This window comes from Asterias amurensis, chromosome 14 (assembly GCF_032118995.1).
Source record: "Asterias amurensis chromosome 14, ASM3211899v1".
In the NCBI taxonomy this organism is placed as follows: Eukaryota; Metazoa; Echinodermata; class Asteroidea; order Forcipulatida; family Asteriidae; genus Asterias; species Asterias amurensis.
This window is the reverse complement of record NC_092661.1, coordinates 9403272-9418520: the sequence shown is the minus strand read 5'-3', so window position 1 is coordinate 9418520 and position 15249 is coordinate 9403272. Positions and strand designations below refer to the sequence as shown.

General features: G+C 38.7%; 1 protein-coding gene across 1 annotated transcript in view; it reads right to left on the bottom strand.

Annotated features, from left to right (window-relative positions):
• Positions 1-214: 214 nt before the first annotated feature.
• Positions 215-15249, bottom strand: part of LOC139947619 (uncharacterized) — a 33405-nt gene continuing 18370 nt past the window's right edge. Inside the window, exons 5-8 of the mRNA XM_071945575.1 lie at positions 13732-13906; positions 13110-13266; positions 11788-12241; positions 215-8035 (exon numbers count right to left, since the gene is read on the bottom strand). Of these exons, the coding sequence (XP_071801676.1) occupies positions 7806-8035; positions 11788-12241; positions 13110-13266; positions 13732-13906 (1016 nt within the window). The 3' untranslated portion in view covers positions 215-7805. The remainder of the gene's footprint in view (positions 8036-11787; positions 12242-13109; positions 13267-13731; positions 13907-15249) is intronic.

The following is a 15249-nucleotide window of genomic DNA, read 5'->3' as shown; positions in this document are numbered from 1 at the left end:
ACGTCAAGTTCGCTTCGCATTCGCATTCGCATGGAGTATGACTTTACATCGGGCTTTACATTGATTTGAGAATTTTGTTTACAACTACCACGAAAACAAGTGCAGTGACATGAATGAAGGCCGCGCCTTTTTAAAAAACCGTGATTTGTCATCCGAAGAGTAGGCCTTCCAAACGCCTTCGGTTCCAGAAATAACTATACATGAACAGGAAAAATAAAGATTGTCAATTTAGATTTTATTCAATATGAAATGATAGGGTATACAAAATGTTTGAGCAATTATTTTAACCTCACAAAAAGAGGAAGGGTTTTGTGTGATGTACTCATTTTCCAATAGACCCGCTGCATAATGTGAAACCATTTCTACTCACAAAGAACAGCTATCGTCCAATCATTTGCCTCCTTTGACCCCAGTGAGGGCGCTGTTTGACCCCAGTGAGGGCGCTGTTTGACCCAGTGAGGGTGCTTTTTGACCCCAGTGAGGGCGCTGTTTGACCCAGTGAGGGTGCTTTTTTACCCCAGTGAGGGCCCTTTTTCACCCAGTGAGGTTGCTTTTTGTCCCCGGTGAGGGCGCTCTTTGAGCAGGTGACATTACATACAAGGGGTCAATAGGGTTCTCATGTAAGTGGGACAAAATTTCAAGTCTGACATACCTCACCTTAAAATGTTGTAAATTGTCATTTTAAATTATCACACAAGCGAGAGTGGAATACGAACAATTATAGTGCTTCAGCGTCCCATATCCAACGAGGTTGAATCAATAAGCGCGAGTGTGATAACGAACTTATGTTCCAGGCTCATTATTAAGTCAATGAGGTTAGGTTGTTTTTGTTTTTGGTTTTGCACGCACAAAGTTTAGAACGTAATTTTTGCACTGATCATATGCGGAACGTGACGCATTGACACTCACAATACGCAGAGTGCAATATAAAAACTGGGAGTAGGTTATCGTCTGATATCACACGCTGGTTCAACTATCTTATATAATCTGATTGGAGGATTAGCGCGTACTGGAAGATAATGCATTTGATACCCTGCCAGTGGAATTTTTTTCAACATGAAAAACATTAAGTGACAATTCTGTTATAAATGTGTCTGCAATGGCCATATAGACCATTTTAATGTGAGGTGAGACACTTATCATTTTTCCCACTCACCAATGAGGACTCTATCAATTGGAAAATGAGTACATCAACAAATTGAATAATTATAACCTTTATATTCATATCCCATGTAATAAAAAGCTGAAGAAACAATGTCATTTATATATAAATTAACCCTTCTTTTGCATTACAGACGTCATTTTTGCAAACCTCCATCAAAGACAGTGGACACTATTGGTAATTGTAAAAGACCAGTCTGCTCACTTCGTGTATCTCAACATATGCATAAAATAACAAACCTGTGAAAATTTGAGCTCAAATGGTCGCAAAAGTTACAGGATAACTATGAAAGAAAAAAATCCCTTGTCACACGAAGTTGTGTGCTACAGATGCTTGATCTTGAGACCTTAAAATCTAATTCTGAGGTCTCAAAAGCAAATTTGGAGAAAATTACTTCTTTCTCGAAAACTATGTAACTTGAGAGCCGGTTCTCACAATGTTTTATACTATCAACCTCTCCCCATTACTCGTTACCAAGTAAGATTTTATGCTAATAATCTTTTTAAATAATTACCAATAGTGTCCACTGCCTTTAAAAAAAGTACCATGGCTTTCACTGTCGAAATACAAAATGTCACTACTTTTTCAAAAGATATTCATGTTTTTTAAGCTCATTATTAATGCAACTTCTTGTTGAACATATCAAAAGTCAATCAATGCCAATCAAAACTTACTTGGTTAGAAGTACAGCAGCTTGTGATAGTATAAAGTAATTTTAGTGTCATTTCACTTTGAAGTAATGTGGTAAGGGGAAACATATCGGTTTTTATCCCACAAAATTTGAATCTGAGAAGTGTTACTGACGGTAACATCTCTCAGATTGTGTATTTCAATTACAACTTTCCTGCGTGGACATAAGAGCGTTTTGGCGACCCCAACCAAGTCGGTTACCGGTTGGTCTGAACAGCATCGTCACCGCGCTCAACCAAAAGCGCGAAAGCGCTCAACCAATGACCAATGTTTCTGGTTGGGGTCGCCTTAACGCACTCCAGAAGCGCTCAGGATTTCCGACGATATCTTAAAAACGTGTCCATCTTTTGAAATTTGTTGTAAAATGTTTATTTATGTAGAATTCAAACAACCAATTATTTCCAAAAACCAAAGGTACACTTCCCCTTTAACACTTACATTTTTAATGTAAGATTATGCAAATTAATGACAAGTGAACAAAGAACAAAATGCAGAGCAAGTCTTAAAACAACCACATATAAAGTTACAAGTTGAGATGACTGTACAATAAAATGCAGAGATTAAACTCTGTACACACAATTAGAACTTAAGGCAAATTAAAACAATATTGGTTCTTTAATACCGTAGAGCGTGAATTCCAAATTCAACGTTGCACACACAAAATGATAAATTTGAAGGGACTGGGTACTTTTTGTTTGAAAAAAACCCCACAATGTCCACAGATCTACATCCAACACACACAGTTTGAAAGTAATTATGTTAGTAGAAAGCTTCCCTTGAAATATTATTTGCTGAAGTGCTGTCTTTTTGGAGAAATTGGTAAAACAAGTCACACACAAAAATTGAAAGTTATTTTAGCATGTAAAACATATTTTTGTGAGTTTTTTTTTTACTAATTTCTCAAAAACTAGAGCACCTCTGGCATTTTCAATTTGGCTCTACTCAGTGGTTCACATTTAAAACATCTATATCAAAAATTATGCTCATCACAGCATACATAAGTTGTACAGTTCAAGTTTCAATCATATACAAAGTATTCACTGCTCATATTTGTAATAACACAATAAATTAATATAACAATAATAATATGCGAGTCCTAAAATACACCAGAAACTGTCGTCAATAGGTGACATTATCTACTCTCAACTACTACAGCTACAAATTCTACATAACAGACAATCAACTTGATACCAGGGCCCAATTTAATGGCATCGCCAAATTCTGCGCTGACGATCACCATTCTCCGCTTGCAGGGCAACTCTTGCAGGGCAACTCTTGCAGGGCAACTCTGGATTTCTGTGCTAGCTGCGTAAGCAAATAATGCCTAGTAATGTAGAGTACGCACCCGAACAAGTGAAAATACCCTACTTACCCATGAAATCACTTGACATAAGCAAAGAATTCCCTGCTTCCGAAAGCGCGGATTCTTTGCTATAAGCAAAGCCATGAAGTATGGCCCAGTTGTATAGATGACATACCTGGGGTTGATTTCGCAAAGAGTTAAGACTAGTCTTAACTCGACTTAGGACGAGTTACTCGTCCTAACTTAGGACTAGCCATACGTTTTTAGTATCTCCTAGGACTTGTCTGAAGTTGTAGGACTAGTCCCAACTCTTTGTGAAATCCACCCCAGAACACATTTTGTTAGACACAGAATGTCTCCAAAGTCAAATTCAGTTTTCTAATAGAAAAAGTGCATATGAGAACAGAAACAAAATTACAAGTCTCCAACATTATGATAAAATGGTGTAAAAAGATCACAGTGTCTGATACACTTCACGTGGTAATTACTCAAAACATTCTAGCATAAAAAGGTAGAGTTGTTGATAGTAAGTAGGATTTGTTGATAGTAGAAAACATTGTGAGAAATGGCTCCCTTTGAAGTGGTGTAGTTTTTTTTTAAAGAGGTAATTTCTCACTAAAATATCTGAACCTGAGAAATACTTCAAACCTGAAGCCATTTTCAACCATGTAAGTAAGTAACTAAGGTGTCCAGTGCCTTTGGATCGCTTTTCTATAGACCTTATGCATTGACGTCATCCAGCCTTCATCTTTGAGGTCAAACGGTGACGAAACAACCTGGTGACCGCAATGCACCGCATGCTATACACGTGGCGACAAAGTACATGTACATGTAATTGTAAAATCTTTACGCGCAATCAATGGGGGAATTTTTTAGTTCTTTATACATGAATTTTAGAATTTTCAACCTCGATTTTGAACCAGAAGACAAGATCAAAAAGGGGACATGTCTGCGAGGCGTTTACGGAGTTTTTATTTACCTTTCCGATGTTGTATTGATTGTAAGAATCCCACATTTAGATCAAAAGTTATGATTTTTTGAAACAATAAACTTTGAATTAGTGTATCTCGTCAACTGATGACGTCATCGTGACGTAACAATTTTTGCATCATCTACTGGTTATTGCCTACTTGTGTGCAAAGTTTCAACTTAATGCAAGCTTCGCATCTATGCTTTTTCTTGCGGACAATCGACAGCGAGAGGAAGAAGAAAAACCAAAAAAAAGAAAAAACCGAACAATAACAAAGAGTTGTTCGGGCTGTTACCCGAACACCTAAATAGGCTGTGTAGTTCTTAAGATATGGTCACACTTCCGGTTGACCCGGAAGTAAAGGTCAACATGGGGTCACGGCCAGCCAATGCGAATGTCCAATGTCAAAGGAGTTCAAAACCAAAACAAAATTAAAAATCGGTTGTATAGTTCTCGAGAAATGATCCCACTTCCGGTTGACCCGGAAATAAAGGTCAACACAAGATCACAGTTTTCAAAGTTAATATTTAGTGTCTAAGTAGTCTATTACTGAAAAAAGTTTGAAAATCGGTTGTGTTGTTCTTGAGATATGGTCCCACATCCGGTTGACCCGGAAGAAGAGGTCAAAATGAGGTCACGAATTTTCCCCAACAAAATTTAATGCCTAAGGAGTCTATAACTGAAGAAAAAAATTAAATCGGTTGTGTAACTCTTGAGATATGGTCCCACTTCCGGTTGACCCGGAAGTAGAGGTCAAATCGGGGTCACGGTTACCCAATGCAAATCTATCATGCCTAAGGAGTCTATTACTGAAAAAAACTTTGAATTCGGCCGTTCACTTCTTGAGATATAGTGCTGCAAAGAAAAACTCATTAAAGCTTCTAATTATCATAAATTATCACGTGATGACGTCACAGTTTTAAAATTGTGTTTTTCGTACTAACAAATTTCATAAGGTATACGATGGTGTGTACATTGTAACTTACCCCAATCCAATGCCTTTTACAAAAAACCTATTAGAACGTACATTTGTTTTAACGAAAACCCTGAACCATCGTAGGATTCCAATGTATGCCTCGAGTATGTCCAGAACACGGTTAGAAACAAAAATACATAGATGCCAACATCAGGACAGCGTCGTAGACTCCCCTCAAGTAAGTCCTCAATCCAAACAGGTCCACACTGTATTGCAAACACCCATAGAGAAAGTATACAGCCACATGAAAGCGCCTGTACACAGTTTAGTGACTACATCCAGAAGTGCAACGTTGTACCCATGACGCCAAGATTTTAATTTATTCGTTAATGATAGACGTCCCTTGATTGGTTTTAATGGACGGAAACCACTGTTTTTCGAATCAGTGTATTTTTTGACACAAAATATCAAATTTTGGAAGCAAACAGATAAATAATTTTGAAGTTATTAAGTATTTGGCCATTTAAATGTTGACATTTGAAGAGCCATTGTGTTTGTGCACAGACACCAAACGTGCAATACATGACGTCATGGTGACGTCGTCCGGATTTTAAGGCCATGGAATAGTTATACAGCACCAAAAAGTACAAAATTGAAAAAAAAAATTGCGATCGGACGTATAGTTTGTGAAATATGGCAGTCTAAAGATTGGCTAATTAAATATTCATGTCGTTATAACTTCGTTAATTAATTATTTAATTTATACAAATTACATTTAACTGAAACTTCAAGACCTAAGCTTCAATATGATATAGGGTCTGACTCTTTTATACTAAAGCCAAGTATGATTTTTGGCTTTAACAAAATGCCCTGGTTAAACTATGGGCTTTTGAGGGAAACAAATAATAATAATAACAAATAAAAATCTTGACGATTTCAATAGCTGTTCCGACTAAAGTTCGGAACAGCTAATAACATAACATTTATAAGGCGCGCAGTATCTGGAATAGATCCATTCAAAGGCGCCGGAAGCTAGTCAGCTGTCAAATTAAACAGATGAGACTTGAGGTTGTGTTTGAAAGTAGAAAGATCAGGTGTGGCCCTCAGTTCGTCTGGCAAGGAATTCCAGAGACGCGGTGCGCAGCTGGAAAAGGCACGGTCTCCGTAACTTGCCAGACGAGTTTTGGGAACATATAGTATGTGTGATGATGATGATGATCTAAGGCCTGGTCTGATGTTACGTTGCTGTAGAAGATCTGTAATTTAGCAAGGTGCTAACCCATGGAGGGCCTTGAATGTGAGAAGCAAGATTTTGAATTGTATTCTATGTATAACAGGAAGCCAGTGGAGATTATATAAAATGGGTGTTATGTGATCGGAAGATTTGGTTCTGGTGAGTAAGCGGGCAGAAGCGTTTTGGACTTTTTGAAGACGGTTTAGTGATTGCTGAGGTAGTCCTGTAAGTAGACTGTTGCAGAGACGTGAAACTTGGCTCATTAGTCATACACATAATACTGTCAAATAATGCTTTACCTTCAAATAGTATGTACACATCCAAGACACAGTGTTGCATCAAGTAGAGAAAATCAATGAAAGAGCGGGAGTTTAATCACCCCAAAGTGTCTTCAAACATGAAGAGATTCATCCAATTAGACTAAATATAATACAATTTGGGAGGCCAATCGTCCTTACTCACAGCTAAGAGCTGAATTTGCGAAGGACACGGCTACAACGTTTTTGAGAAGCAGGCATGCAAGGGCACCTTTGACAGCCAGCCATTATGACCATGGAGCACAGCCAGAGATCGAAAGTGTTGGATTTTCTTGAGGGAGGAAACCGGATGGTCTGGAAAACCCTCGTGGCACAGCAAAGAACCACCAAAATCAACAATGGTCTTGACAATTTCATGGCTCAGTTACCGCCGAATTCTGCACTCAACAACACCATTCTCTCAAGCGCAGAATTTCTGCGCTAGCTGTATAAAGCGGTGAATGCCCAGTTACGTGCAGTAAACCAAAAAACCCTGCTAACCAGTGGAATACGCTTGACATAAGCGCGGAATTCCCTGCTTCCACAAGCGCTGATATTTTGCTTTCAAAAAGCAGAGACATGAAATTCGCCCCTGACTTTGAAGCCAAGGACTCTCAGAAAAAGCAAATTTAATCACTGTACTAACCAAGAACCCAATGGAGAGAAGACAAACAAAAAGTAAATTTCAGTTTTAGATACATACATGGGAGGAAAACCCAAAAGAAATATTCCAGGGAAAACCCACGCAATCAGTAGGGGAAAAAAAAAACAGTTCCCCTGGCTGGATTCAAACTGGGGTCCTATAGGTGGAAGGTGATGAAAGGTACCATTCTTCAAGTCTTGTCTACATTTTGATGGCGGCCATTACAAGGGCCCTAATGTGCCTTCATTTTGTTCTGGGATTTTGTTTTTTAGGGGGGTGGGGGGCCGTGGGGAAACAAGGGGGGGTATTCCCTCTTTCTTCCTGGGTAGAAGTGCAGATCTAGATATTATGAGATTAAGATGCACTGTGTTTTGTGCATCATGGGTTCACATGAAGTGCCGTTATGTGCGGAAGTATCTACAGATAGTGCGAGTAATAAAAGGCGGTGGTGTCGATGAGCTTACTCGGTGGATGATCCCTCAGTGTAAGAACCCAGTATAAGAACCCAGTATTATTATTATTAGTATCGCATTCGCAGTAAGTATAGACTGGTCCTAAAACAAACAACTACACAACTTTAGACAAAATGGACTAAGTCCCGCCGATGCATTCATTGAGGTATACCAACTTGAAGCCGGAGTTTTCAATCAGGTAGTCCATGAGAAAGACAGAGTTCATGTAGGTATCTGGGAGGTCCGAGTCTATGCTCAGGATGCCTCCGTTGTTACGGACCAACTCATCGTGGATCAACCTCAGGGCCTTGGGAACTCGTTCCACGTCTCTGAACTTGTAGTAGTTATCTACTGTCAGTCTAGCTGCACCTGGAAGAGTTAAAAGGTGGAAAAAAATTAAGTAATAACAATAAAAACTAGACATTAAGTTTGACGTCTCGAAACTTGTAGTTCTCCATTGTAAATCTAGCTGCGCCTGGGAGAGTCAAAAGATACAAAATTGATGTAATATAATCGTTCTCTGCTCAAGGCTTGGAATGCTGGGAGAGGGGGGGATTAGAATCTCCTCATCACATTGCGCAGCTGTTTGACACAATAAGCCCACTTAATTAAATTATTGATGAGTAGACTTACTTTACAGATTGATCATAAAAGGCACTGGACAAATTTAGAAATTGTCAAAGAACAGTATTGTCACTTGCTGTATCTCAACAATACGCATAAAATAACAAACTTGTGAAAATTTGGGCTCAATTTGTTTTTGAATTTGCAAGAGAAAAAAAACCATGTACTACTTTGTGCGCTTTCAGATGCTGTAGCTGAATTATTTTCCAATTTGAATGAGAAATTGCCTTTTTTCAAAAACTTCATAACAAGTTACTTCAGAGAGAGCTACCGTACTTCTCACAATGTTTTACACTACCAACAGCTCTCCATTGCTCGATACCAAGTAATTTTTTTATGCTAATATTTATTTTGAGTAATTACCGATAGTGTCCAGTGCCTTTCTGACGGCAACGCTCCTTGAATGGCTATTTTGTTCATGGAAACTGATACAGACAATACATTTGAGAGCTATTCAATTATACTGACTAGTTAGTTGTAAGTTGTCGTGCACGTACATGTAGCCCTAAATTACAATACAAAAACACATTCCAAACAGCTGTTCGCCCCATTACTGACGATGAATACTAAGTTATTGATTTTCAGATTGGTCATTGAATAACCATCTCATGGCATTCATCCTTGAATGGCTATTTTGTTTTTGAAAACTGATACAGACAATAAATTTGATACATGTAGCTATTCCTATTGTTCGTTTATGTAGGCCTAAAGATTTTAGGCCTACAAGTTAACTGGGCCTACATGTACAATGTTTAAAACTTGATGATCACAACACTTGCTGTTGTTAAAATGTTGATATTTGATCTTTTAGTCCGGTCAAAACAGAAAATCCAAATACAAAAATCCATTTCCTTTAAAAGGGTCTCGGTACTTTTTTTTAGGACACAAAACTTACACGGTTTGTAGATTGTGATGGTAGAAGTCTTCCCTTAAAATATTACTGAGGAGCTGTAGATTTTGAGAAATGAATAAAACAAGTCAGACGGAAATTTTCGTGTCATTGTTTTACTCGTTTCTCAAAAAATCATACAGCACCTCATCAAGTCATATTTTAAGGGAAGCCTTCTTATATATCATTACCTTCAAACCAGGTAAGTTTAATGTAAATCTGTGGACATTGTGTTTTGTGTTACAAAAAGTAACAAAATCCTTTAAAGGCAGTGGTCACTATTGGGTTGGTAATTGTCAAAGACCAGTCTTCTCACTTGCTTATCTCAACATTATGCACAAAATAACCAACCTGTGAAAATTGGAGCTCAATCGGTCATCGAAGTTGCGAGATAATAATGAAAGAAAACACCCTTGTCACACGAAGTTGTGTGCTTTCAGATGCTTGATTTCGAGACCTCAAATTCTAAATCTGAGGTCTCAAAATCAAATTGGTGGAAAATCACTTTTTTACGAAAACTACGTGTACTTCAGAGGGAGCCGTTTCTCACAATGTTTTATACTATCAACAGCTCTCTATTGCCCATTACCAGGTCAGTTTTTATGCTAATAATTATTTTGAGTAATTACCAAAGTATCCACTGCCTTTAATGGCTTTGTTAATAGTCATTATAGAAACAGATGTTTCAGTTAGCCATGTCATGACTTTATAATTCACAAGCAACAGCAGAAATATATCAATTGAACAAACAGGGATCAACTAAACCAACAAAAAAATATGAAGAAAAAAAAAACAACAGCAAACATACAACCAACTTGTTAAAGGGTAAAACAAAATTTGATTCAGATATGACAAAGTTTCTAGCCTCTGCCAATCAATCAATGGACTGTTCTGGCTTTCCACTAAGCTCCGCCCACCGCGCACGTGAGCAAGACACGTGCACGACCTTTGCAATTCTAGAGCAGTGTCATACCAACTAGACCACCGAGATTGCCCGGTAGGTTCGAATCCCACCCGAGTAAAATGCCTGTGATTTTTTTCACAGGACTCGGGAAAGTACTGAGTATACAGTGCTACACACATCGGTGTATATGGGTAAAAACCAAAAATTAATATTCTTTATCCCCGATGCAAATTTAACATCTATTAAATCGTTTGCAGTACCCGCTGCTAAAACATAGGATTCGAACTGCCTCTAGCTACCGGGCAATCTCGGTGGTCTAGTTGGTATGACACTGCTCTAGAATTGCAAAGGTCGTAGGTTCGAATCCCACCCGAGTAAAATGCCTGTGATTTTTTCACAGGACTCGGGAAAGTACTGAGTATACAGTGCGTCACACATCGGTGTATATGGGTAAAAACCAAAAATTAATATTCTTTATCCCCGATGCAAATTTAACATCTATTGAACCAATATTGAATTGTTGTTGCACAGGATGGATGCCATGGGATCTGTGTGCTGTGTAATGAAAGCTGTAAAAATGTAATGTGAATTTCAGATTTCTATCTTCTCGCTGAGAAAACAGCAGAAAATTGTCATGAGTGTTTCACATCAAATACATGTATCCATAGGTATTGTTTGAAGCTTGGCATGGTGTGGAGAAATAGGAAGAAACTATAATTAATTAGTAAACTTGCGGGAACAACCATGTGTAAAACTCTTTTGTGTGAGTGTTGGCTCCCAGACCAAACCGTCTCTTCTCAGAGCCAACACTCACACAAAAAGAGTTTTACACATGGTTGTACTCGCAAAATACTATTTAGTTTTATAACACAACTCTTGCTTATTCTGTTTTCTGGTTGGCTAAAACACGGTCATTTGGGATGAACTAATATAGTCTCGGATCGCACACATGTGTTTGCGGGAACTAGTTCCCGAGCGGGCACTAGTCTTTGAAAATAGTGCCCGGTTACAGCGCCCTCTCTTGACTTGAACCGTGAACAGCAACTACAAAATTTCCTTTCTTTTCCAGATTTCTGTTCTTATTTGACATTTAAGACCGAGCTGTGTTATAAAACACATATTGACTGGCATAATTTGGTAACTAGTGCATGTCTATTCCCCCTCGGGAGGGGCCTACTGGTCACTCAAAGTCCCTTGAGGGAATAGACGTAAACTATTTACCTCATTGCCAGTCAATATGTATATAATAGTTCCTTCCTGCATGTATCCATGTTTAGCGAGGTGACAGCAAGTGCAAATCACATCTCTTGGTGCATCACACGCAATTGGACACGTTGTACACTAGTTCTCAGAAATTTGAGATGCAATTCATGCATGAATCGTTGCTCAGATTCAAAGGTCATCATCATTTAGTGGTCGCAACCGAGATTCCATTCACAACGTCAGGCCACAGGTGTTTATCCCTCATCATGTTTGGAAGGTCCTCTATTTCAGACTCTGTATCTCCACCGAACACGTTGACTCAATAGTTTTTGAGAAAAAAAATAATCCACACCATTTAAACTAGAAGGGAATCATTTCTCAAAACAGTTCATACTATCAACAGCTGCAGTGCTTCTCACCCAGTAATTTTTTATGGTCATTAATTTTGTAGAGTACACTGTTATTATGGATTTATGATCCTTACCATCAAAGAAAACTTACCCGACTTTGCTGGGAATTCAACAGCTGGCTTAATGACTCGTAACCCACGTGCTTTTGCAGCCGTGTTGAACTTAGCATCGATGGTGCCTTGTACGGATGGCATATAGTAACCCGTCGAGATCCCGATCTCCCCTAGCCTTAGGATAGCGCTGACCAGCCCCATCCGGACCCACTCCCAGGGCATCATCTCTAAATGACCCACGGGATTATGGCCATCCTCCCTGATCCCGATCTGGAATTTCGTGCCCCAGTTCTTCACCACCTCGGGGTTCTGCTGGACAAAGTCGCCGTAGACGAACAGCGTGACGGGGAGGGGGAGGCGGTACCCGGCGAGGGTGGACACCACTTTGTGGGCGCGCTTCAGGTTCATGCCGATGGCGACCACGAGGGCGATCCTGTTGCTCTTGCATGTTGTGTAGGTCACACCTGCGGCACCTGGTGTGTCAGCTGGTACCTGCATGTTATCAACAGGAATATATTGCATTGTATTGTATTTTACTTTATTACAAAACTGTAACAAACCCAATAAGCCCTGGGGGGGAGGTAACATCATTATAATAATAAATATCAATAAGTGAAGAAGTCGTACGAAAGGCTAGGAGTATAACTAAAAACAAAAACATACATTGGTTAAGCCTTATCACACAGTTTGATTTTCTTTTAACCCTTTAGTCCCTGCACCGCCCGAGTTTGCTGAAATCCAATTTCTCAAGATTCTTGCAGTAAATTACTGGAATCGTAGTTCAAATTTTAAAAGATAGCCATGGCTTAATGTGTATGCACAATTTTTTACCCTTTCGGTAATATTTGAAGATAATGATAGTAGAAAGCATACCTTAAAATGTGGTGCTGCAGTTTTTGCAAAAATGAGTAAAACAATGTCATAAAAATACATTTTTAGATGCTAAATAATTTTTTGTCTCATGATCAATGAGAAGAAAATTATTTTCATGACATTATTCGACTCATTTCTCCAAAACTGCAGCACCTCAGCAAGTAATATTTTTAGGGAAGCCTTCTACCATCATTATCTTCAAACTGTGTGAGTTTAATGTAAATCTGTGGATATTGTGTTTTTTGTCCTACAAAAAGTACATCGACCCTTTAGAGGGTCTGGGTACTTTTGTAAACCGTTACATGGTGCTATGTAAAAGGATTAGGTCTCATACTTCAAAACGTAGCCCCACATACCTAGACGAAAAAAAATACTGAGGATTGAAGTACCTGAGCGTCACTGTGTGGCAAATATGAGCAATATATAAGAAACCATTATTAATTTTCATTAACAACTGACCGCATGACACTCAAAGTTGAAACATTACCTTGGCTGTGTGGATCTCTTCGAAATCGGTGTACGTTCTTCGCTCTCCGACCCAATCAATCATGGTGAATCCTGCTGTCTTGATGTCTGCTCGAATCTTGTTTTGGTCTTCCTTGGACCAACCGGTCGGCTGTGAATCGTGGTATTCACCATAATATCTAGAAACAATAACAAATACGACCAAACTTTATTTCTATAGCACACACATCCTGTGCTCATGGCCCTTGACAAACATACCAACGGGTCTAAAATAGAAATAAAAAGGACTAAGCAACTTACAATACTACTCTTACAAAAAATTCAATTAGTACTAGAAGAAGAAAAAAGGCTTGAACCCACACTCTGCTGATCAGAAACACCGGAGCTTGAGTCCCGTGCCCTTATCTGACCCACCACAAAAGACTGTCGCGCCTGATGCGAGATGAAGAAAGTTGTTCTATACCACATCATTTATGTGCTTGTTACAAAATGGCAACTAAATCAGATTACTTGGCAGGTCATGTATGCTGTTTGACAATTCTAATATCAGATTGGATGAATATTACCAAACAATTGAAAAAATGAAAACCCTCCTCACAGAAGAATGTAAAACATCCAGACACAAAACTCATAACCTTCCTTACTTGTCAATAAAGTCAAATGCCCCATGATCCAACATGTTGCGCAGAATTCCATACTCGGCGCCCTCAACGTCCAGTTTGAGGATGACGTAATCTTCTTTCGTGAAGGAGTCCTTTATCCACCTAGCGAGGTCAACTGTTGGGATGAGCTTCCGGTAAGACAGCTTACGAACTCCACCTGTTCAAAGACATTGCATTATAATAATGATAGTAATAAATAATATAATAATATATTTTATGCCGCATGTCTACCACCAAGGTGTATACATTTTTACAGAAAGAGAGGTTATTGCAGTGATGAATTCTGAGACCCAATTACGTAGCACCTTATATGGGTTTACAAGGTGCTACGGCGCATTCAGCAGCCACAGCCAGGAACACTGGGGCGAACCCCTTCCCTTAGCATATGTTACTAGAATCCTTTTTGTGCATTACACAACTCCACCTGTTCAAAGACATTGTATAAAACCAAACACTGTCAAATCATCACCTGTTAATACAGGGCTCAAATTTGGGGGGAGGGGGGAACCCACAAGATCATAGGACTTGTAGCTCAGCTCACAATCTTTACTTGAGCAGGATTTTATTAACAAGACCAGAATCAAACTGAGAAGAGTACAGAATCAAGATTAAAACACGGTTTTATCGTCTAAACTGTTTCATTTGAACAAAACACTAAGAGAAGACTAAGAGAAGATTGATCTCTTCTGGTGATACTCGGCAGAATTAAAAGATACTTGTGAGACTCAGACTCAAAATGTGAGCATCATTTTGTTGATGTTCAATTTAAAAAAAATAATAAAAAAATATTGAGCCTTCAGGATTTGTCCTGTCAACTCCTGTCTTGAGTTTACTGGCTCGCTGTATTAAAGCCATTATACACTTTCGGTACAGAATTTTTTTTTTTTAAATCACAGATTTACAAATAATTTACAGGGTTTACAGAAGGTAATGGTGAAAGACTTCTCTTGAAATATTATTCCATGAAATGCTTTACTTTTTGACAAAACATTAAAACAATATAAATTGTTGTTACCCGGCGAAACATGTCATGACACAGCGAAACGCGCGAAAACAAGAGTGGGTTTTCCCGTTATTTTCTCCCGACTCCGACGACCGATTGAGCCTTAATTTTCACAGGTTTGTTATTTTATATATAAGTTGTGATACAGGAAGTGTGGGACTTGGACAATACTGTTTACCGAAAGTGTATAATGGCTTTAAGCGTCTGATAAATGATTTTTTTAAATATTTTTTTTACAATAAATTCTAAGTCAGGATATGTTATCTATTCTGTTGCATCCAAATAACCCACGGCACAAACTGTAATTACCGTGGAGCCCTGTGATTTTACTGTGAGGTAGGAATTGATAAGAGAAATTAATCACCAGGCAAGGCTGTCTTTTTATCCTTGCGGATAAAGACAGGGGACCAGTCCAACTAATACAGAACCAAGTTTTATTATTATTACTACAAAGACTTAAACCTTGGCCATATCCGTACTGAGGGCTACAGGCTACG